This window comes from Pseudorca crassidens, chromosome 20 (genome assembly GCF_039906515.1).
Source record: "Pseudorca crassidens isolate mPseCra1 chromosome 20, mPseCra1.hap1, whole genome shotgun sequence".
Classification (NCBI taxonomy): domain Eukaryota; kingdom Metazoa; phylum Chordata; class Mammalia; order Artiodactyla; family Delphinidae; genus Pseudorca; species Pseudorca crassidens.
This window is the reverse complement of record NC_090315.1, coordinates 58027889-58047921: the sequence shown is the minus strand read 5'-3', so window position 1 is coordinate 58047921 and position 20033 is coordinate 58027889. Positions and strand designations below refer to the sequence as shown.

At 50.5% G+C, this 20033-nt stretch overlaps 1 protein-coding gene across 3 annotated transcripts in view; it reads left to right on the top strand.

Annotated features, from left to right (window-relative positions):
• MBTPS1 (membrane bound transcription factor peptidase, site 1) overlaps window positions 1-20033 on the top strand; it is a 37962-nt gene that overhangs the window by 12971 nt on the left and 4958 nt on the right. For all 3 annotated transcript variants that reach the window (XM_067719957.1, XM_067719956.1, XM_067719959.1), the window contains exons 9-20: window positions 1281-1432; window positions 2752-2913; window positions 7037-7181; window positions 9907-10095; window positions 10530-10702; window positions 11192-11307; window positions 11801-11957; window positions 12685-12809; window positions 13503-13580; window positions 16630-16770; window positions 18565-18696; window positions 19560-19686. In XM_067719957.1, coding sequence (XP_067576058.1) covers window positions 1281-1432; window positions 2752-2913; window positions 7037-7181; window positions 9907-10095; window positions 10530-10702; window positions 11192-11307; window positions 11801-11957; window positions 12685-12809; window positions 13503-13580; window positions 16630-16770; window positions 18565-18696; window positions 19560-19686 — 1697 coding nt within the window. The remainder of the gene's footprint in view (window positions 1-1280; window positions 1433-2751; window positions 2914-7036; window positions 7182-9906; window positions 10096-10529; window positions 10703-11191; window positions 11308-11800; window positions 11958-12684; window positions 12810-13502; window positions 13581-16629; window positions 16771-18564; window positions 18697-19559; window positions 19687-20033) is intronic.

The window sequence follows — 20033 nt, the reverse complement described above, 5'->3', positions numbered from 1 at the left end:
GGGAGCCGCGTGCAAGGGCCTCGGGGCTGTCTGTGAGCACGGAGAGAAAAGCAGCCTGGAGGCAGCCCGCCACGAGGACACGCTCTAGCGCCTTCCCTGCCGTGTCCCTGTGGCCCAGCGGGCAGGTGCCGGTTCTCACTGTGTTTCCCGGGTCCACTTCTTTTTAACTTGTTTCTGAGTAACTCGTCATTTAGGTTGGTTGGATTCATGTGCACTGGTCCTAACTGGTAGGAGGAGGGCCAGCAGTCCTCCGTGCTGGGTGGGATGATTTTTTTTGGCCTTGGGAAGCAGGAGAAGCCAGTGAGCACGGCTTAATATCAGCTCCCTAACGTGGGAATGATTGCATTTAGCTGGACAAAATTGAAACGACTCTAGCAAGGTAATTAGTTCAGCTGCGTGAGCTGTAATTATGTGGCCGACTCCTCCCATCTGAGCAGAGCTGGGGTCGCTCCCTCGGGCGGCACTTGGGGACCCTGACCTGCCCTCCGCGTCCCCCTGCTGCTCCGACCCCCCTGCCATGTCCTCGGCCTTTATCGAGGCCTGTGTTTTGACGGCATTTTGAGAAACGTTCCTGAATTATCTGTGGGGCTGCAGGTGAAGACGTCTTTGCTCAGTGTCCCGCGTGTGAGGCTCCAGGGTCCATTTATGCTTGGTTGCCGGGAAGGATTTTGTCACTTCAGATTGGTGTACTTCTTTCTTACAGAATATAACTCCTATTGTAATTCTCACTTTGCCCCAGTTTCTGGGAAGCTTAAGAGAGTTCTCAGTTAAACTCTTATCCCAGGTTACTTGTATGGTTATATACTCACTCTTCTAAGTCATTCTTTCCCCTCTGGTGAAAGATTGAAATATCCAGTCATATCACGTACTTTTTTTCTTGTAAAGGAAAATGTTTCTTTTTTTTTTTTTCCTAATTTCTAATTTTTATTTTCTGATTTTTCTAGCATATTTCTAATTTTAAAATTATCTAGAAATAAATCAGTTTCCAGTTTTCAGCCTTGCATGTTAGCAAAATTTAAAATATTCACTTTTAAAACGCTTTATGGCATTACTGTCATGCTGGTCATTACAAAACGCACCAAAAATAATTTTATTTTGTATACTGTCATTTAAGCTTCTTCTGAATTGCAGTGAATTTCAGATGAAAACCAGCATCGTACTGAGGCTACAGTGTGTTTAGCTGACCCACATTTCTGTTCTGGTTTTATCCACTCATAACTGCGCGTGGCCACGTGCCAGTGTATGTGCCGTGGTAGAGACCACCCTGCTTTTGTTTACAGGAGCTGCCAGGAGGCTACGGCCGCATGAAGCCTGACATTGTCACCTACGGCGCTGGAGTGAGGGGCTCCGGCGTGAAAGGCGGGTGCCGGGCGCTCTCGGGGACCAGCGTGGCTTCCCCAGTGGTGGCAGGTGCTGTCACCTTGCTGGTGAGGTGAGTGTGGCCCAGCTGGGAGGAGGTGGCGTCAGGGGACCAGGAGCTGAGTCTTGCTTGTCACCAGCTTGGCTGTATGTAGAGCACATCCCGGGGCCTCACCCCATCTCTACAGAAGAGGCAGGAGTCCGTTCTTTCTTAGATGGTTCTTGTGGGCGTTAGATGAGCCCGTCAAGCCTCCTGCTGTCAGAGGAGTGAGGAGGGGAGGCCATTGTGTCTTCCGTGCCCAGCCAAGCGGCTTCTCTACGTACAGATGTTTTCAGTGGTGAGGAAGCTTTTGCTTTCCTCTTCTCCCTGCAGCAGGTAAAATGCCTCTGTGGTGGGTCAGAAGTGCTTTTATGGCGTGAGGAGGAGCTCATAACAGATGCCGAGCGGCAGAGAAGCGCTTCTTCGTTTCCAGCCTTAGAGCCCGGCGAGGAGCCAGAGCCTGAGCCTGGTCTTGCGCTGTCGGCGGGAGGGGGGCTGAGCTGTGAGCAATTCTTTTTTTCTGCCAGTAAGACTTGATGCCACTTTCCTCCCCTCACTCCTCCTGAAGTCGGATCTCCCGTCTAGACCGATTAGAAAAGGTCCACCTACACTCCACGACCACCCATCATCGTAGAAAAATATTTAGCAACTTAGTAGAGTCAGGTTTTCCTTACTGTTTACTGGATTTTCTCCCCTGCATTTAGGGGCGTAAAATTGACTTGTATCTATAATACGTAGATACGCAGAGACGCGTGTTTTAATGCTGGTGTTCTACAGCAAGTGGGAACGTCTGGGCGCCGCTGCCCGAGTCCAGCTGCGTTCCAGCGATGAACCCTCTACCAGGCCTGTCCCACCGGGGTGACGCGTCACACACAGGCCTCCGAACAAAACAAGCACTTGGACGCAGTGGGCCTCACTCCGAGGCCGGGCCTCTTGGCCACGCTGCCTCGAGTCCCCGCAGGACCCACCTCGATCCTTCCCTTCTCCCGGCCGGGCTGCGTCCACGTGTCCGGAGCCTGTAACTCCTACCTGTTCTTGTCTCCTGCAACCTCTGAGGTCGACTGTTAAGTTAGTGGGAAGATGTGTTTTCCCGATCGATTTAGTAAAAACAGGCGCTAGCCCAAGAGTCCGTGTTCTCACAAGCCACACGGAAGGCTGATGAGTGGTCAGTCCCTAGGCAGGTGCGGAAACGAGTACGTTCGTTTGCATCTTGCATGAGTTTTACCGAAGAAGCTCCTGTTAGATACAGATCAAGATTGGAGGTCACATGACTGCGCACGAACAGGGTAGGGATAGTCTGGTTTTCATTCTGTTGCTGAGAGAAAATGAGCGAATATGGTATTTGCCCCCAGCACAGTCCAGAGACGGGAGCTGGTGAATCCGGCCAGCATGAAGCAGGCCCTGATTGCGGCAGCCCGGAGGCTGCCCGGCGTGAATATGTTTGAACAAGGCCACGGCAAGCTGGACCTCCTCAGAGCCTACCAGATCCTCAGCAGCTACAAGCCACAGGCCAGGTCGGTGCGCTTTCCTTTTGAACAGGCCTTCCTTCTCTGCACCGGCCTCCTCGGCACAGAGTATTAGCCTCCACGTGGAACCAGCGCCAGTCACACAGCGCTCGGGGGCCTCGGGGAGAGCTTTGCAGTGCTGCTTCTGCTGGGGCGCTGCCGACAGGATTGCTCCCCACTTCCTCATGTTCTGCTGTTTGTAACGTCAGGGGTTCCCTTTCCTTTGAAATCATCTTAGGTTTACAAAAATCTGCACAAATCGTACGGACGTTCTCATATACCCTCTCCTCGGCTTCCCCTCAGGCCAACACCTTGGTAGTCTGTGATTCCTCTGCTAGAGCCAACAGGTGCACCCTGATGCTGTGCTGGGGTTAGTCTGCAGACAGACGCGCAGTGGCCGGCTCCCCTCATGTTCTTTGGTCCAGGGTCCAGGCCCCACGTTGCGAGCAGTTGCCATGTCTCCCTGGGCTCCCCGGACCCCTGACAGTTCATCTGTCTCGTCATTCATGACTCTGAGTCCTCTGATGCTTTCTCGTGATTAGTGAGGTGCTGTATTTTTGGCAAGAATTCTTTTTCACTTCTTATTTTGAAATGATTTTAGATTTACAACAAAGTTTTAAAAATTGGTGCACGAGGACTCATAAACCCTTCACTACCTTCCCCTGATGCTAGCAACTTACATAACCATAGTAGAAGCCTCAGAGCCTGGAAGTTGGCACTGATACGTTACCATCTCCCAAGCTGCAGACCGTATTTGGATTTCACCCAGATTTTTCCCACCCACATCCTTGGCCTGGTCCAGGATCCAGGCCAGCATCCACGTTGCGTTCAGTCGCCGCGTGTCCTTGGTCTCCTCCAGTTGGGACAGTTGTCTCAGTGTCCTTCCTTTTGTTCTGGGTGGTGCTCACCTGCATCATGAAGTTCAGGTGATGTGTCAGGCTGGAGCCTCCAGGAAGCAGGTGCCAACGTAGACTCAGACGGCCAAGAGACTTCCTGGGGGAGGGGCCTATGAAGGATGAAGGGGCGAGGAGGGAGGAGGACCCTCACACCCAGCACAGGTCTGAAATTTTCCCGGTCACCGAGATTCCCTGAACCGCAGTCGCCTGGTAGAGGCACCTGTGTCCCCCAGGGCTGGGCCTACCCTGGTGCCCTCTGTGCTCAGTCCTTGGCACAGATGTAGTGGAGGGTCCACTGGCGTCCGTCAGCTGGGCTCCGCAGCAGGAGATCTGGTGCGGTGAGTATCTCTGCCAGGTGTCCACTGCAGTGACTGTCCCTTTGTGACTGCGAAGTGTCTTGTGGGGACGCCCTTGAAGGTGATCTTGTTTCTTATAGCACAGGGAACTGTACTCAGTGCTCTGTGGTGAGCTAAATGGGAAGGAAATCCAAAAAAGAGGGGATGTATGTATACGTATAGCTGATTCACTTTGCTATGCAGTAGAAACTAACACAACATTGTAAAGCAACTATGCTCCAATAAAAATTAAAAAAAAGCAGATGATCTTGTTTCTTAACATACTTTCCATCACTAAGTTTAGCATCCTTTGATGGTTCCTCCCTGTAACAGTTCTTACTGTAGAGATTGTCCCATGGTGATTTTCTGTTTCTCTCATTCCCTTCTGCATATATTAAATGAAATTCTGCTGTAAGGAAGAGCTGTCCTCCTGTCTTATTTATTCAGTGGTATCAGCGTGGACACATAGGTACTTATCTGACTCTGTGGGTCATGATCCATTAGTGTCATTGTTTATTGCTCATTTGTCCCAGGTTTGGCTCTCTAGGGCTCCCGCTGGTTGGCTCCCGTGTCTTTTCAGCACGTCTCCATCAGTTGGGGGCACTTTCTCACTTTATGGCAGCATTTCCGTGCCCAGTGTTGGTATCGCTTCTTTGCCCGAGCAGCCCTGGTCCTTTAATTGGAGGGTGGGTTTAGAAACGGACAGCTGGGCACCAGGCGTGCTCTTGGCAGCTGTGCTCATAGCCCCTTTCAGCAGACAGAGCTGGTGAGTGTCTGCACACACACACACCTGTACCTGTTTCTATGTCTGTCCGTGAAGTCGTCTGTCTCCTGATCCCACCTGACGCCACGGCCCTCATCTTGAGTCTTCCTTCTTGCTGGCTGTCCTTCCCCAGCAGCCAGAAACCTGGCTGTCACTCGCCACGATGTTTATTTGCTCAGTCCTAGTACACGCTTGTGGACAAGTTTTAGAACTGCTAGCTCGTACCGTGCTGAAAACAGATACGCTAACCAGAGGATTGTGTTTGTGTGTAGTTCTTTTTATCTTTAGCTTTATAGCATGTAGTCTACTGTTTGTCACAGTGATTTAGGTTAATATCTTCCTCCCCACCACACCCCTTTCAATCTGGTTTTGCTGTTTATTTTCAATGCAGTTGAGTTCATTTGTCAGCATTTCTATTTCTTTTCGGATTCCTCCCACATCCTGGTTGATTTCAACTAGTTATGTATCGGGTTATGACTCTAAGGTTGGAACTGGACAGAGTGCACCGGGCCAGGTATGGCTCCCCTCAACCCTTCTGTGCCACTCCCCCTGCCCCTTTCCCTCCACCCCGTAGGTAACCACGCCATTAGTTTTTGCTTTATCCTTGCATTTCTTTTTTCACATGCGAGCAGATACATACCTACCATCTCATATCCCCTTTCTTACATGAAGGGGACAGCATTACCATAAATACTCTCTTGTACTTTTTTCACTTAACAGTATCCTGGAAATCACCTTGTGTCGGTTCACAGAGATCTTTCTCCTCCCTTTTCTTTTACAGCTCCATAGTGTAGATACCTCTGTTTATTCAAGCACATATCTATATATGGGCGTTGAAACTTTTTCCAGTATTTTGTAATTTTAAGCTGCTTGTGCCTGTGCATTTTAGTTTTGTTGGAGGTGTGTCTCCAGGGAAGATTCCTAGAAGTGGGGTTGCTGGGTCCAAGCTGAGAACAGAGGGCACTCTTCCAGGTCTCTCCCTTGCCCTCCAGAAGGGCTGTGCCGTGGGAGCTCGCCTGTCTGCCCGGAGCCTCACCTGCAGTGTCCGGCCGTGCTCTCCTTTCTGCCAATCTGACACGTGAGAAGTGCTATCTCAGTGTTGTTCTAATTTGCCTTTCTCAGGTTATGAGTGAGTTTGAACACTTTGTCTAGAGTTAAGAGCTGTTTTTATATCTTTCTTGTGAAGTGTTTGTTCATTTCTTTCACCATTTCTCTTTTCTGGGGCTTTCGTCCCTTGGTTTTTACGTGTTCTTATGTTAGGGTAAGCAACCCTTTATTGCAAGTATTTCTCCCAGTTTGCTGGTGGCCTTTAGACTTTGTGAAAGTGTTTTCGGCCATGTGTTTTCTTTCTTTTTTAACAGCCGTATTTGTTAGCCTGTCGTTGCTGTTGCCCCTGGATTTTGAGGCACAGGAAGCCTTTCCCTGCACTGAGGTGAAGGAGGGACTCGCCCATGTTTCCTTCTAATGCCTGTGCGCTTTCTTTTATTTACTTGAGAGGATCTGATCCGTTTGGAGTTTATTCTTGTGTATGGTCTGGGGTGGGCATCTGATTTTATCTTTTGCCGAGTGACCACCCATTTGTCCCCGCTCCAGTTCTTTAAAAGTCCATCTTTGCTCCAGTGCCTTGAGACTGAGTCCTGCGTCTGCTCTGGGGCTGGGCACATACTCGTTCTCCACCAGCCGCAGCCACCAGATTCCAGGCTCGCAGAGGGGAGAGGTGATGCCCACGCATCCCGCTGTGCTGCTGGTGAGGCAGGTTGGCCGGGAGGCCTCCGCAGCACAGGGCGTGTTCTGAAGCCAGGTTCCCAGACCTCAGCCGAGGGCAGCCCCGGAGGCAGGCCCTTCCGAGGCTCAGGGCCGCCCCGTTGACGCTTTCCAACGCCGTCTACGGTAACACTGGATTTTTTTTTTTTTTTTTTTTGCGGTACGCGGGCCTCTCCTTGCTGTGGCCTCTCCTGCTGCGGAGCACAGGCTCCGGACGCGCAGGCTCAGCGGCCATGGCTCGCGGGCCCAGCCGCTCCGCGGCATGTGGGATCTTCCCGGACCGGGGCACGAACCCGCGTCCCCTGCATCGGCAGGTGGACTCTCAACCACTGCACCACCAGGGAAGCCCTGTAACACTGGATTTTTTGTTTCAGTCTGAGCCCCAGCTACATCGATCTGACCGAGTGTCCCTACATGTGGCCCTACTGCTCCCAGCCCATCTACTACGGAGGGATGCCAACGATCGTCAACGTCACCATCCTCAACGGCATGGGTGTCACAGGAAGAATCGTAGACAAGGTGAGACTGCCGTCTGGCCAGCGGTGAGCTTAGACGTGACCCAGATTTACTCCTGCAGTTAAAAGGGACAGGTCCTCCTCCTGCCTGGGTGCCGGGGGATTGGAAGTAGTGGTTTGTTCTCCCCTGAGTGCTTTGTATATAAGTCAGGGATACAGTAATGAGGCCAGTGTGCCACTCTTCTACTTTGGCATCTTGGGTTTGACTCCTGAATCAGCTAATTGCATTTGAATCTTCATTTTTACAGTTTCCCGTCTGTAATTAAAGGCTCACTTACAATTATTTTATTGTTTAATGAGGACACATGGGCCTTCATGTTTAGAAGGCATGGTCTTTATCTGAATTTTGTGTTTATAATTTGTTTTACACTTACTACATAAACATTATCACAAAAATAAAGGATTGGGAAAGAGAGCAGAAAAGCGACTTCAGCCCTACACACTCTAGAGCCACGATTTGAAAGAAAAAGTTCAAATCATATTTTCTAACAAAGCACTGTAGTTGTTTCAATAGGTGTGTTTAAATTGATTCAGTGCCCCCCAACACTTCCTGTGTTCGTCCTTGCTTTTTCATTTCCAGGTGCCTCATTTCATCTGTTTCTTGACTGCAGGATTTCACTTTTCATCAAGCTGTCACAGAAAGTACATTTCTTATGATTTCGTGAGATTAATAAAGTCAGTTGCCTGCAGGAAAGAAGAAAAAGAATCTTTTCCAGCCCTTATCTGAAATAGATATTTTTAGTTATCTTTGTGTGGCAGACAAAAATTTAGTCTTTTTCCTTTTTCAGTTCTCACGTTATAAACATTTAAAAATGTTATTATACATAAGCACCGATGTTCTTTCCAATGGTTGTTTAATACTCTGTAGAGTTGTTGAATCCTTACGTGCTTACTGTTTCTTCTTGCTTGAACAGTTAGGTGGTTTCCAACTGTAAACATCTCACTGAATATCTTTGTATAGATCGTTTTCTTTTGTTCTGAATCATTAACATAAACTCCCTGGATTAGAATCCCAAGTAAGAGGGTGTGAACATTATTAATGGCTCTTGGTACGTAATACCAGATTCTTTTCAAAAGAGGTGCATCAGCTCAGACTGCCGCTGATGGTGTACAGAGGGGTAGTGTCTCTGCTCTGGTGGTACGTCCTTTTTTTCCCAGTTGCATGAGGTTTTAAAACATTGAGATAAAATTCACATGCCATAAAGTGCACCCTTTTACATTGTGCGGTTCAGTGGTTATTAGTGTACTCACAAGTAGTGATGCAGCAACCATCCTACTGGATAATTCCAGAACATTTTCATCACTTGAAGGAGAAACCCCTGTTAACACTTCCCATTCCCCTTCCCCCAGACCGTGGCATTTCCTAATCCCCTTCTGTCTCCATGGAGTTCCCTTTTCTGGACGTTTCCTATAAATGGAGTGGTATGTTACGTGGTCTCTGTGACTGGCCTCTTTCACTGAGCGTAATGTCTTTAAAGGGGCTCATCTGCATTGCAGTGTATATAGTGCTTCACTCCTTCTCATGGCTGAAACGTGGTTCATTGTGTGGATAAGACCCCGCTTTGTCAGTCGGTGGACATTTGGTTTGTTTCTGCATGGTTCATCTTTTAACTTCAAATCTGCAGGGGGTAGTCGGTACCTTGTTTAATGATTCGTAAGGTGCGTGTCTGCACGTTTGTTTACTGATTATATTTCCTCTTGTGTGAATTCGTGTTTCATTTCCTTGGCCCATTTTTCGCTAGAATTTAGGTTGTCCCTGTCAATCCGAACAAGATCTTCACTTCATAGAGAGATTAACCACTGTTGTGTGTCATGCAAAAAGATTGCCCAGATTATTGTTGTCTCTTTAATGTTAGAGGTGGTTTAAAAACTTGGGGGGTGGGTTCTGTAAAAGTTTCACTTTTACATGTAGTTGAATTTTCATCTTTTGTGAGTTCTTCTGTTTCAAAAATTAGAAGCTTATCCCTCCAGAAATATAAGAAAAATCTCTATTTTCTACTCACTTTCCTTTTATGCTTGTTAAATATTTAATGTTTTCACCTGTGTTGAGTTAACTTGATATGTGTTACAAGCGATGGATAAAAGTTAATTTTCTTCTCTGTTGTTAACCAGTGGTCTTGTGCCCTAGTTTTTCTTCTTTTTCACAGTTTTTTTTTAACATGCCGACTCGCTTGGAGGGAGTATGTCGTTGCACTCTGGCTTGTGAGGGAAATGAGTAGTTCAGGTTAGCTTGAAACGTTGGTTCGCTGTGCGAGCTGATGTGCGTTTCCCGTCTCGTGCTTCCCTTTCGCCTGTCCCCAAGCCTGGAGAGGCCTCCTCCGGGCGCCGCGCACACTCCGCCTGCCCGGTCGCTGGCCCAGAACCTGACTGGTGACACTTTGCAGCCGTGTCATTTTATTATTTTATTCCTTTCAAGCAATGTGATTCGTTAAGCGTACAGCCAGTTGAGATCTAACCCCAAACCTGGGAATATTCTTTTCTGTAAGTTCTCTGCAGATGCAAGCTCTTCATCAAGCCGTGTGCGTCCACACTCCCTGCCTCCTTTTAAGCTTGCGGGGAACTTGTCTTTAAAGGCGGGGTTGGTCAGCGGCGGTGTCCCTAGGCCCCTCCGGTGGGTGACGGCCTGGCGCTGCACGGCGGCCTTGGGCATGGGCTCCGTGGTACCGGCTGAGCGGGCTGTGACCCGGACGGAGCTTCTCACCGGAGCCTCTGCCACTTTCCTCCCGCAGCCCGAGTGGCAGCCCTACTTACCGCAGAACGGAGACAGCATCGAGGTGGCTTTCTCTTACTCCTCAGTGCTGTGGCCTTGGTCGGGCTACCTGGCCATTTCCATCTCCGTCACCAAGCAGGCCGCCTCCTGGGAAGGCGTCGCGCAGGGGCACGTCACAGTCACCGTGGCTTCCCCGGCGGAGGTGGACGTAAGTGCGCGCGCGGGGGCTCATGTGCAAAGGGGGACGGGCTGAGCGCCAGGCGCTGGGCTGTGAGGCGCCGTCCACGGGGTCCCGGCCCGGCGAGCAGGGGGGTCACAACGCACTTGGTGAACGGGGCGTGGGTGGGCTGTTCTGTGCCAAATTTCAGGCTTAAAATGATTGTAAAATGTAAGGCTCATGCTATGCAGTCTAGTCGTTTTTAGAAACCAGGTGCCTTAAATTTGAATTCTGAAACCATCATAATTGAATTCCTAATTCTGAATGGAATTAATTATGATACACGAATGTCCTCTCCTACCGTTGTTGTGAGAAATTCTTGTGTTCTGTTTGGGTTAAATTGATAAATAGAAGTGAGGTTTCCAACCTGAAAACCTGAAAGTTTCTTCTGAGCCAAAGGGACGTTTCAAATTTATTTTTTTCAGTCAAACAGTGGTGCAGAACAGACTTCAACAGTGAAGCTCCCAATTAAGGTGAAGATAATCCCCGCTCCTCCTCGAAGCAAGAGGGTTCTCTGGGACCAGTACCACAACCTGCGCTACCCGCCCGGCTACTTCCCCAGGGATAACCTGAGGATGAAGAACGACCCTTTGGACTGGTAAGTGGCCGCCAGACCCGGCGTCCGTCCCCGCCACTGCCCCTGTCCTTCCTCCGCGGGGCTGGGACAGGAGGAAGGGTGATCAGTGGCAGTGATGTAAGGTCACCTGTGTGTGACCACCCTGGTTCACTCCCAGCATGTCTGCGTTGCCATGCTGAACTTGTCCAGTGCAGGTGGCTGTTGGCCTTTCACTCCCGCGCCACCGCTAGAGTGACGCTTCAGGGCCCTTCACGAAACGTTTCTTTGGCCACATCTTCTCGTCATCTTACCTCCTTCGTGCTTGTGCCGCGCAGGTGATTTCCTGTTATCACCCACTTTATGTGCAGCCCGGAGAGAGCTGCTCTGAAAGGCTGACTTTCTTGCCAGTGGACTGGCTCCCAACCCTCTGTGGGCGGTGGAGCTGCTCCTTCAGAAATGCGCCCTGTGGCCACGTGGCTTTTATTCCGAGTAAGGACTGTTGGTTTTAGTGCCGGGCTTCCTGTCTTTCAGGAATGGTGACCACATCCACACCAACTTCAGGGACATGTATCAGCACTTGAGAAGCATGGGCTACTTCGTCGAAGTCCTCGGCTCCCCCTTCACGTGCTTTGACGCCAGTCAGTATGGTGAGGGACACGAGGTGCCGGCGCGGCGGTCCCGCTCAGCTGGGGAAGGGTGGAGGCAGGGTAGGCTCTCCCGTTCCCAGTGGCGGCCAGGACCAGAGAGAGTGGCCCATGTTCCTAGCGTTCAGCTGAAATGAGAAGCTCTCAGAATCACTGGGCACAAGGACGTTTGTACACTTCCGTTGTATTTTTTATTTTAATTAAAAGAAACTCTAGCACAGAATTTTGCTTCTCTTCAGGTGAGTGAATATCCTTCACGTAGAGCATCACCAGTGAAACAGGCCGCAGCTGGCTGGTGTCCGCGTACTGTTGGACCCTGATCCTTTCTTTTTCACCCCCTTGTAAAGCGGAACAGGGCACAGGCCAAAGTACTAGAGGCCAGTGACTGGAGTTGCTGAGGCCAGTGAAGTACCGTGCTCCTGAAACGGTGATGTCCTGTGGGTGCGGCCCTGTGGGCGCAGTGGCCGCTGCTCTCACCCTGGGCTCTCTCCCTCAGGAACGCTGCTCATGGTGGACAGCGAGGAGGAGTACTTCCCCGAGGAGGTGGCCAAGCTCCGGAGGGACGTGGGCAACGGCCTCTCGCTCATCGTCTTCAGCGACTGGTACAACACGTCCGTGATGAGGAAGGTCAAGTTTTACGACGAAAACACAAGGTACTGATACCAACTGGTGTTTGGGTAAGAAAGTTGACTCTCTGGGAATTAAATTCCACCCAGCAAAGACGTAGATTGTTTGGCCTGTCGGTGGTCCTTTCGGCTGTCAGGTTCCGACAAGCTCTCTCTTCGTTGGCAGAGATGTTCTTGAAAGTTGCTTGGGAAGGAAGTAAACTGCTCACTGACCCAAGTTGTGACTGAAAGGGTTCCTTGTCCTTGTTGATCTCAGACCCTTCGGCTTTAAATTTCTGTTGAGTTCTTTTCCGCTCTCCCCCCTCTCCTTTACCGAATCTGTGTACATTTAAATGCACCGAGAAGACAGTTATTTAAAGAAACCTTTCAGTAGGTTGGTTATCGCTGAAGAATTCCCGGCGTGTTATGAATATCTCATCCTTACGATGTGCGTTCTTTCTTCAGAGTCTGTGCCTTGAACTTCATGAGCTTCTTTCTGCGTTTACTCATCCTCTCAAGGTCTAGGCTCTACGTGCAGCGCGTTTATGTTAAATGTGGCGCATTTCATGAAATAAGTTGGGCTTTGCTTTATTCTGCACGCTGGCGGCAGCATTTACATTGCAGTGTTAGTGAAACCCAGGCAGTTAGGCTCGTTTTTAGCTGAAACCTAGTGCGGAGGGGCTGGACTCTGGTGGGAGAAGTCAGCTTTGTGACAAAAATATCAGGCGTTTGTGGGACGCTTCAGTCCTTCATTAAGTCCCTGTCATTTTCACAGGCAGTGGTGGATGCCAGACACCGGAGGAGCCAACATCCCAGCCCTGAATGAGCTGCTGTCGGTCTGGAACATGGGATTCAGCGATGGCCTGTACGAGGGGGACTTCACCTTGGCAAACCATGACAGTAAGGTTTTGTGTTTGCTTTTAGTAGGGCTCATCATTCCCAGAGATGGGCAAGCAGAAGCCATGCGTCTTTGAAGTCTTAAGTTTCAGAGAGAGAGAATGATGTGATATCACCTAAGTAAGCAGGGTCTGTGGAGAGAACTGCGCAGTGTCTTCACAACGGGCACCTGTAACACTGGGTGTTGACCCTAGTTTTTGTCCAGATTTTTAAAATGAAAGTACTTCCTGTGAGCATTCCTAACCCACCTATAAGGTTCTTTGTGTCCTGTATGTTCCCAAATATGTCATACCCCGCCAGGCCCCTGATAATGTATAAATTCTGTTTATGGAATAATGGCATATCTCATTTAAGAAGTCGCCCCCTTTCATTTTGGTGACTAGTTTCTAAAACAATATCTTGAACGTTACTGTCACTAACTCTGCTCATCCTGACTTAGGTTGTCCCCAAGTCTGACAGCTGCAACTTCTAAAATCTACCCAGAAACCTTAGATTAATAGAATAATTCAGCTTGAATTTTGACGTAATTACTTGCAGTTTGTGTGACCAGGCAATAATAGCAGCTCCTCTCTTAAGATGAGAAGCGATTTTAGCAAATACATAACATGCCTGAAGATTGCATCTGCCGTAGATGTGTAGCTGCTGCTGGAAGCATTCAGTGTTTCTACGTTCTAACTTTGAACGACTGTTTTCTAGTGTATTACGCGTCGGGGTGCAGCATTGCTAAATTTCCAGAAGATGGCATAGTGATAACACAGACATTTAAGGACCAAGGTAAGGAATGCTATTCGTATACTTTCTGGTTTCCCTTTTTCTTTCTTTCACTTTTTTTTTTTTTTTTTTTTTTTGCGATACGCGGGCCTCTCACTGCTGTGGCCTCTCCCGTTGCGTAGCACAGGCTCCAGACGCGCAGGCTCAGGGGCCATGGCTCACGGGCCCAGCCGCTCCGCGGCATGTGGGATCTTCCCGGACTGGGGCACGAACCCGTGTCCCCTGCTTCGGCAGGCGGACTCTCAACCACTGCGCCACCAGGGAAGCCCTCTTTCACATTTTTAAATCACAGGGTTTTTTTTGTTTTTTTTTAATTTAACTTATTTATTTTTGGCGACGTTGGGTTTTCGTTGTGGTGCGTGGGCCTCTCACTGCGGTGGCTTCTCTTGTGTTGCAGAGCCCAGGCTCTAAGCCCATGGGCTTCAGTAGTTGTGACCTGCGGGGTCTAGAGTGCAGGCTCAGTAGTTGTGGTGCACGGGCTCAGTTGCACCACGGCATGTGGGATCTTCCCGGACCAGGGATCGAACCCGTGTCCCCTGCATCGGCAGGCGGATCCTTAACCACTGCGCCACTAGGGAAGCCCAATCACAGTTTTATTACATGTAATTCACCGACCGTAGCATTCGCCCTTTTAAAGTGTGCAGGTCAGTGATTTGTGGTGTTTTCACAAGTTGTACGGTCATCACCGCCATCTAATTCCAGAACATTTTCATCACCAGAAAAGAAACCCCGTGCCCATTAGCAGTTTGGATTTTTAAAAAATTCTTTGCAGTATGTGTATGGTACTTCAGGTGAGACGTCTTGTGTAATACGTTCTGGGGGATACGCAGAAAGATAAGACAGTCTCTTGCTACTAGTTGGGATATGTGTGTAGTGACCACTGCAAAATAAGTTGAGTTTCCTGCAGGAGAAGAGGGGCTTTTGAATATTTGTAGGGTCTTTTTTTAAGACTGTCTTCAAAGTTGCTTGAAATTTTTGTTACTGGTTATGAATTGTTCTGCTCTGTGATTGCCAGATTACTAAAATTTTAGAAAAATGTTGACTGTGCTTTGAACTTCTTAACTGTGTAAACATAAAGAATACGACAGTCATCTCCTAAAATTCCCTGAAGAATTAGAAGGGAAGAAAGGTCTTTACTTTCAGTTTTGCCTTTTTACTACAGACAGCCATCACCTAGGAAGGCAAACGATGCCATGTCCCCTGGCATCAGTACCTGTGACACTGCTGAGCGCGCTGAGCAAACCGGGGTGCGGGAGGAGCGGGGTGCCCCGGGCTGCCTCTGCCCTTCCCGAAGGTGGCAGCCGCCCCCGTGCTGCCCAGGGTGGTCTTCCCCCAGCCCCGCCCCTCCAGAGCCAGGGTTCTGCACCGTGTGTCCCTCTCACCTGTACAAGGCTGTGAGAGAGTATTCCGTGACCGATGTGATGGGCTCATGGAAACTCACAGGATGGATCCGTTTCCTCCTGCACGTTGATATTTTCTGTTTCAAAAGGGAAGGCCCCCTTCCTTGTGAACTTTGTCATTTTCTGTAACTGGAAGTCGGGGACAGTTTCCCTAGTTGAAAATGACAAGAAGTCAGGATTTCTCACTCATCGGTTTGTGTCTGCAACGTATAATTTACTTCTGTGTTGCCTGGAAGGGGCTCTTTCCTTCCGGTCAGGGCAGAGTCAGTCAGTAAGTAGTTCTGTGTTCATAAGGGTATATTTTAACTTTTAGAACATAAATGATCCTGTCTTCCCAGTCCCCTGGCACAGTTTACCGTGGCTTAGTAATTCTTTCTGAGATCCGTTGCTCACAGGGCAGTGTTGCTTCTGGAAACTCCCCTGGGGTGAAGGCCGTGGTCTCCTTGTCACCTTGTTGCCATCTGGTAGCTCCTTTTTTTGTGGGGGGGGAGAGGAATCAAAAGGTTTAAGGGTGCGTACTTTATTTTGGTGTTCTGCTAGCCTGAAAATGAAAATTAATTACCTGGGAATCCTTTTTAAGGGACTTTTTATTTCCAAAGAGGCTTTAAGTTGAGTAATCTTTTGGGTACAAAATAGGAATTTGAAAATCTGGGTTATGCTGGATCAACATTTTGTTTCTATTGTCAGAAACAAAACTCTGTCAAACCACGAGACCAAGTGGCAATGCTGTGTGCACTTTCCCCACGTCATCTGTTTCACTGCTGTGTCTCTCCCTCCCAACAAAGAAAATCTTGTTTTCCCTTCCACTCAGTTCCTAGTGGGGTTATACGTAGAGAGCAGGAAGCGCTGCATTTTTAGAGCCACAGACATTTTAGGTGTGACCAGCGCAGTGGATGCTGGATCCTGGTGCAGACGTGTGTCGTCTCCAGTGTGCGGGATGCGTTTGCTTCACGGGTGGAGACTTTGATTATGTGATGGTGTCACCAGCAGTTGCTGCGTGGCACCTGTGCACTGTTGGCTTCTTGGTGTGGTCAGCGTTGTAAACTGTTGTTTGGGTAGAGGTGAGAAGTCTCTGCTGTTGGAACGTTTGTTACTGTATTTATGAGATTCATGTAACAGATACCTTAAATCTAAACTAAAACTACATGGGCGTATGTTCTAAAAATTAGTTCTGGTTGTCCTAGCTTTCAGGTATTCAGCGTGAAGCCTGGGCACCAGTGTGTATAACTGTGTCCAGAGAGGCACCTGTGTGTTGGGCAGGAGCTGCCCCTTGTGTGTGTGATCCGAAGACATAAGCCTCTCAGCATAATAAGAAGAGACAGAAATTTGGGTTTGGTGGATAAAAAGGGAGAAGCAACGCCTCTAGGATTGTGAATACTATGTACCACCGTTTCAAGTGAAAATGGAAAAGGAGGGTTATGGGAATATACGTATACACATACGTGAATTTTGCTGCAGCCCAAATTAGTGGCACTTTACATGTTGTTTTCTTATCCTAAAAGTTGGCACGGTTGTGATTACTGGATTTTGCTGTGGGTTTTTTTTTTTTTTGCAGGGGGGTCATATGGAATAAATGTCAAGGTAAGGGGCATCTGGAAAGTTGTTCATGCCTCCACAGAACTTCTCACTGCTGTTTCTGTTGTGTTGTTCAGGATTGGAGGTCTTAAAGCAGGAAGCAGCGGTGGTTGAAAACGTCCCCATTTTGGGGCTGTATCAGATCCCGACCGAGGGTGGAGGCCGGATCGTGCTGTACGGAGACTCCAATTGCTTGGATGACAGTCACCGGCAGAAGGGTGAGAAGTGCTGGTGCGGCCGCAGCGGGTGGGCCTTGGTGGCTTTGAGGTTCCTGCCCCTTCTCGCCCTTGTCCCTGGACAGGCACCCATGAGATGCTGGTACCTAGGGGCTGCTCAGGTGAGCCAGGTGCTTGGGATGTTCTGATAGGTATCTCGGGCTGGGTGTGTTTAATGAGCAACACAAAAGCACGCTCGCAGGCTGCGCTGCCCTCCCCTCCCCCTCCACGCTCCTTGTGCTGAGGCCAGCGGAGGCCAGGCCCCCGTGTTTTGGTAGGGGGGCCAGTTTACCCAGTCTCTGCCCTCCCTGGTGTCCCCCTCTGGAGGCTGTGTCCCTGGCACTGCCGCGCAGTCCCCCTCTCAGGTCTGACCCACCCTCATCCCAGACTCGGGAGTTTTGGCCCTCGTGAGGGGTGCTTGGTGTGATCGCTGGGTGTGAGGTGGGGGCAGAGAGGCGCAGCTCGTCCTCAGCGCCCCTCCTCCTCCTCGGCCTCTCTCCATGTACCTTCAGGTCTGGGGGTTTGAACTTGGACGAAGGCTTTCATTTTTCTCATTTTGTAAAGGAGGCATGGATGGGTGCAAGTGTTCCGTCTCTTTGCCGGTGAGATGATGACTAGACCAGACCAGAACCTAGTCTTTCAGGTCCCTGAGGATGGGGGGCAGGAGGGGCCGGGGGAGCCGTGTCCTCATGTGCAGGCAGAGGGGCCGAGGCGGTTTGGGCGTGAGCTGGGCGTCTGCGCTGCGTCCGTCCCCCTCTCTCTCTCTCCGTCTCTCGCTCTCTGTGATGTGAAGGTCAAGTGACTACGTTCCTAGCATTTCATATAAATCCATAGAACGTTTTCTTTTAAAACAGTCCAAAGTGAAGGTTAAAGTCATAGTTGAAAGAAGATTAATGTTTTATTTCTACAGAGATTGTCTTTTAAGACCTGAGATCTCTGGTGAGTCTTTATGAAAACTGTAAATGCCTGAGAGAGTGTCCTGGTCCTTACACTTCCCGTGTCCGCCTGGAGGAGCTTTTGGGGCCGGGAGCACGTGACTGGGTGCTCCGTCGGGAGACAAGTGCTTCCTGCCGTCCCCTCTCTGTGACCCTCACCCCGTCTGCGCTGGTGTTGATGGGATGCAGGGAGGTGGCCGCTGGGGAGCGGTGATCCCAGGTTTAAAGTCCGTGCAGCTCCTCGTCTCCTGATAGGAAGGATCCGTCCGTGTGGCCCTGTGACGGAGGCTGTTGAGTGCAGCCCAGCACCTAGACTCCCTGGGATGACCCCCCAAAGTAACGGACCATTTTCAGCTTTCCTGCTCTGTGGTCGGGGCCCACTGACTCAGGGCGGCCCAAACTGCTAGACTTTGTACTTGCGTTGACCTTGAACCCACCTCCCTGTGGCGTGCACCCACTGGTCCTGGCTCTACCCTCCCCTGAAAATCTAGATCCCTCCACCAGGACAGCCTGCGGGCATTGGCGGGAGCTTTGGTGCCCGGTTCTCCCCTCCTCTCTCGCAGACCCCCAATCTCCGGGCGGTTCTGCTCTCTGGTGGCGCGTGGTCCCACCGTCCCTGCAGGAGCCCCTTCTGTCCTTGTCGTGAGGAACCCAGAACCGAGGGGCGCCTGGGGGCTGGGAGTGAGGCCCGCGTGGGCTGCCGATGACCGTGGAGGACGCGAGTGTCTCACAAACAGGGCTGTACTGGGACCCGACCTTCTGCCGTCCCGTTTCCCCCTTGTTCGGGGGCCAGCTTTGATTTTCCTGTAGAGGTCGCTGTAAACAGGTCTAGTTGCTAAGCAGCCTGTTGCTGAACCCGCAGACTGCTTCTGGCTCCTGGATGCGCTCCTGCAGTTCACGTCGTACGGGGTGACGCCCCCCAGCCTCAGCCACTCGGGCGCTCGGCAGCGCCCCCCCAGCGGAGCGCGCTCGGTGGCTCCCGAGAGGATGGAAGGTGAGTGGCCGCGGGGGGCGCCCCTGCCCTGTCCTCCCACGAGGCGGGCTCCCACAAGACGGGCTCTTGGGAGCGGCCGGCAGCTCAGAGCGCTCTCTAGGTACCAGGCGCCAGCCCGGCGCTGCTCACAGGAATTAATCGCTAAGCCCTCTCCGGACCCTTGAAAATAGGTACTTCTTTCCGGTTCACAGAAGAGACAGGGCCCCAGGTCGCCTAGCGGGTGACAGCCCCGTGGCCGCGCAGCCCGAGCCCCCTCCTCCCAGGCTGTCCCTGGACGCTCGGTGCGAGCCGCGGTGTGGTTCTGAACTTCCCAGTAGCCGCATTTAAGGACTAAAAAGAAACAGGTTAAGTTCATTGTGATAAAACTCTTTAGCCCCATTCACCAGCGCCATTATTTAAACATGTGACACCCACCCTCTCAGTCGCTCAGTAGCCGCACGTGGGCAGTGGCTGCAGTGAGGGACGGCACAGATCTGAGAAGCAAAAAGAATTTTGAATTTTGAAAATGCAGGTTTTCTTTTTGGCCTGAGCATTAAATATTTGAAAAGAGGAAGCTGTTTCCACGAAGTGTATCTACAGGTTAGACTCCTCAAGTACAGCCTAGTGCGTGTCATTCCGGTGAGTGGGGTGGCCCGGCCGCTGCCGTGTGTACAGCATGGCCACCTTAGAGGGAGCGGCTGTCCTGATCTGTTCGCTCACTCTCGGCAGCAGCCAGGCCTCACCCCTGAGCACCTGGCAGGCAGGTGAGAAGCGCGTGTAGTGGGCCTGACGGCCGGGAGCAGACAGACAACTAATGAAGCCTTGTTTTCTCCCTGTATCTTCTTAACAACGATGGCCTGGTTGCTGGCATGGGTGCTGCCCAGGGAACCACCTGCACCGGTACTCCAAGGTCCTTGAGGCCCGGCTGGGAGGCCCTGAGCCTCGGGCACTGCCGGCCTGTCCGCACCTGTCGTGGGCCAAGCCACAGCCTTTGAATGAGACGGCTCCCAGGTTGGTGACACTGTGCTTTTCCACTCCTGCTGGGTTTGTGATTCATTGCCTTTTTCTTTTTTTTTTTTTTAGTAAGAGGGAGCGGAATTTTACTGACATCATTATCGAATAATCCAGTCTAGCTTGTCATCTTGTGATGTTTTTTTAAATTAGCGAACTCCTGTATTGACCTTTGGAGTTATGCGCCCTGGTGGTATCCTGCATAAAAAGTGCTTTGGGTAATTAGCCTCCCGTTAGGTTTGGTTGGTTCTTGGTTAAAAAGCTTGTGATCTGACAGTGATGTCCCCTTGAAGGGAAGCTCTGGCTCCCTTAGTTCGAGGTTCAGGAGTTGAGCGCTCCCCATGTGT